Raw genomic sequence first — 3,750 nt, forward strand, 5'->3', positions numbered from 1 at the left:
CCTTAAGGGAGCCGTCGAAACGAGCTGTCACTACGTACAACACCTGACGTTTACTTTGGCCGCAAATGAGTGAGTAGCAATCAGTCATTTGAAGGTGTTTACACTGCTAGATTCGCATTTCCTTTGACTCATCAATTCAAAAGGGGAAACAGATACAAAATGAAGGTAAACACTGCATGCCTTATATTTTTAACACGTTTTGGTTACAAAGAAAGTATTCTTTTATAAGACTAGATGTGCAAACTTATTTATAAATTAACAATTTGTATACCCAAACATCAGATATTTCATTGTTTGTTTTGATTTTTAAAAATTCCAAATTTAAAAAACGAACAACCTTTCAGGAGTTTTTGTTTTTGAGTGTGTTCAATAAAATAGTACAGCAATTGGAACGCATTTTGCTTCGAAAGTTTGTTTAAATGAGTCAATTTGGAAATGCGAATTTGTATGGAGAAATGCGAATTTGTATGGGGAAATGCATGATTTGGCTTCGCATTTCATACATACAGTATTGACCAATACAATAGCACCCCCCATTTCAAAGTGATATTGTTTGCCACTCATGTTTATTTATTTATTCTTAAAAAATATTCAATTAAATACAATCGGCCGCTGTGGTGTAATGGTAAGCACTGCGCGCTTCCACTCCGCCTCGCCTGGGTTCAAACCCTGGTCAAAGCAACATCGAACAAAAATATAGAAAAAAGGGTTTTTCTCAACAGCGGACGTCCCTCGGCAGACAATGGCAAACCTCCGAGCGTATTTCTGCCATGAAAAATACAATCGTCGTTCGGAGTGGGCGTAAAACTGTAGGTCCCTTCCCAAGGCGCACGCCACAAATCGGAGGAGAAGCTCGGCCAAACACTAACATATGTGTAAGCGCCGATCTATTATTAATTAAAGACAGTTCATTCTCTCACAGAACTCATATAAACTCAAGTTTAAAACTTTTTAAAAGACCGCAAAAAAGTGCAACAAATTTTCACCCAAATTTCAAACTTTTTTCTCAGAAGCGGTAGAATTTTTTCTAAATACACTGTTTTATAGCCCAATAAATTTAGTCTAATAATGTGCAAGTTTCAAGTGGCTAAAAATTTTTGTTGATTTTTTAGAAAACAAATAATTAAACATAAATGGCAAACAATATGGCTTTGAAAGGGGGGTGCTATAGATATGTCCAATACTGTATGTATTTCCAGAACAAATAATGAATTTGAGTAGCTAGAGATGTGGACAATAATTCCGAGTGTCGCAGGTTCAAATGCCGGCACATGCAGTATTTAAATGATATAAACCATGATACAAACATGAAGGTAGTTTCAATTAACAACTTTTGACGGATAATAAAATTTTTTGAAGTTTCATAAATTGTGAGTATTATTAACGGCCTTGCCACTTTGATAATATTAAAACAATAAATCGGAGTATTTTCCTTCCCATATTTATACCAATGTAATAATATTTCAAATAAAAATCCATTATCAGTGCTTAGTACTTTTTTTTACTTACGTAGCTCGCACTATTTTTATTAAAAATGTATAAAAATATAAAGCAGATACCCAGAATAATAATTATTTCATGGTGGAGTTTTAAAAAAAGTCATCAAAATTTTCGTAAGAATTATAAAAGTCTTTTGATAATAATTATGTGTGAGAAATTGTTTTAAGTCATCGATAACTATTATTTTAAGACTTATATTATAGAAGTTAAGTTATATAAGTTATTAAGAAGTGTTTTCAAAATAATTATCAGCGAGATAAATATTTTTAGGTCTTCAAAGACTTTTATTTTGAGACTTATTTTGAGAAATATTTATCTTAATGTAATGATTATTGATTGAATTTTATTCTTTTCTCTTATAATAGTTATGTCTCTGATATAAAGTATTAAAGAAGACTTCATGGTAATTGTTCTTTTTTTTATAATAAAAACCACGCGCAATGTTGTTGTTTTTTCATTTTCTTAGTTTGAATACAATCTTGCGATTTAAAAATGTAATTCTAAAGAATGTTCTTCCCAAATAAAACCTTTTTATATTTTGGTTCAAATTTACTTTTAAATTTCTCAAGAGATTTTGCAAAAAAAAATAGGCTCATCAGCCGAGCTTTAGGCATCTCAGAAGTTTCTCGCCTGGGTCCTCCATGGGGGAAAACCAGATACGTGCACGTGGCCTCTGAGGAACGTCCTTAGCTGGAATCAGCCCAGCTAAGAAGTCCAAAGAAGCCTAGTCCGCGCATCTGATAACCCTGTATCCTCGAAAGGATCCAGAGGAATCAAACTCCGGATGGGGACCCGCCTGGCTATCGAGGACGTAGTCCATAACGAGACTTGATAGCTTGACGTCGATCTCCACCCAGTGCTTCTGCATAGATACCGGAGTCTTCGAGTTTTCGTCGACTATGGCCATCAACAGACTGTCTTTGGCAACGTCACTAAAGTGGCGTTGCAGCGGGTTGTGGTCAGATGAAGAAGCCTGTTTAGGCTTCTTGCTCTCTCTGCCGGTAGTGCTGTCGTTAGTGGAAGGATTTATCTTTTGACATTCGCTCTTTTGCTTTATTTCAGGTGGATTGGGGTTTGCAGATTGCTTCTCTTTTAAGGAGCTCTCATATTCCTCAACCACCTTTTTATAGTATTCGACCGCCTTCAACTGATAGGAGCCGCTTGGAGCCAAATTGCTAGATATTTTATCTAGCATGTAGACCGCCCTCTGGTAGCGTCTCTTTCTGATTTGGTTCTGGGACTTTTTATGTTTCTTTTTCCGCCCTGTTCCCGCCGTCGTTGTACTGTGGTTGGTACTGCCGGCAGCTTTGGAGGAAGACGGAAGGTCGTGGCTGGTAGGGATGCCTGGCTTGGCATCGTTAGATGTGGTATGATTTGCTGCTTGTGCTTCTGGTGTACTATGGTTGGTACAACCAAGAACACTTGATGGAGGCAAGAAGGGTGTCCTCATCGGACTCCGTAACAACGGGGCCCGGGATCCGATAGGGAAGTGCCAAAGTCGATTGTCCAGTGTTCGTTGCAGTGTTCGTCATCAGTTTTCTTTCGGTTTCAGTTTGTTGTTTTTGTTTATTGTCATTCATATTTGGCCCCCCCGAGTATGCACGGAAAAGGTTCGTCACTCGTCCGCAGAGCCGGCATACGTAGAGAAGGCACTTATACCTCCGACCTTGCCCGGGCATCGGAGGGGATCGTTCGCGGCCGGCTATTCAATATACACCCGCTGACCATTCAGACATCGGCACGGGTACCTCAACACCTTGGCTTAGGGTGTTGCTGGTGCGGCTCCAACCGGAAAGTTTGCTCACATACCATTTTGGTTTGTTAGCTTCCCTCACGATTGCAAAGGATATGAAGCTTTCCTCTTAGTTCTTCACGATCTGGAAGCTCCCTTTGGGGAATTTCCATGTCGTCATTTAAGCCCCTTCGCCACGGCAAGACGACCAGCATTGAAGAAGAACAAATGTGTAGTTTTATTAAATTTTTTACCTATACTGTGATACATATTTGAATTATCTAATTCCCTGCCATTTACATTGATTCCCATAATGCAGCAATGCATTTAACTTAATAGAACTAAATTTTTTTAACAGCTGGCAACTCTGTTAATGTTTCAACCTAGATATAAACCTTTTCCTCGCCGAGACGAACACGTAAATATGCATGCTCCTACAATCGGACCACGGAAACATGGAGTCTATCGATGTCAAACATTAAGTGACTTTATTTTTGTGTTGGTGTTGGTTGATTTTT

At 38.3% G+C, this 3,750-nt stretch overlaps 1 protein-coding gene across 1 annotated transcript; it reads right to left on the reverse strand.

The window, feature by feature from the left end:
* Window positions 1-2,224: 2,224 nt before the first annotated feature.
* LOC118757165 lies at window positions 2,225-2,695 on the reverse strand. The gene has a single exon (XM_036491899.1). It carries the CDS (start codon window positions 2,693-2,695, stop codon window positions 2,225-2,227), a length of 471 nt encoding a protein of 156 aa, XP_036347792.1.
* Between the last annotated feature and the right edge of the window lie 1,055 nt (window positions 2,696-3,750).

This window comes from Rhagoletis pomonella, unplaced genomic scaffold, assembly GCF_013731165.1.
Source record: "Rhagoletis pomonella isolate Grant_MI unplaced genomic scaffold, Rhpom_1.0 Rhpom_scaffold_14900, whole genome shotgun sequence".
In the NCBI taxonomy this organism is placed as follows: domain Eukaryota; kingdom Metazoa; phylum Arthropoda; class Insecta; order Diptera; family Tephritidae; genus Rhagoletis; species Rhagoletis pomonella.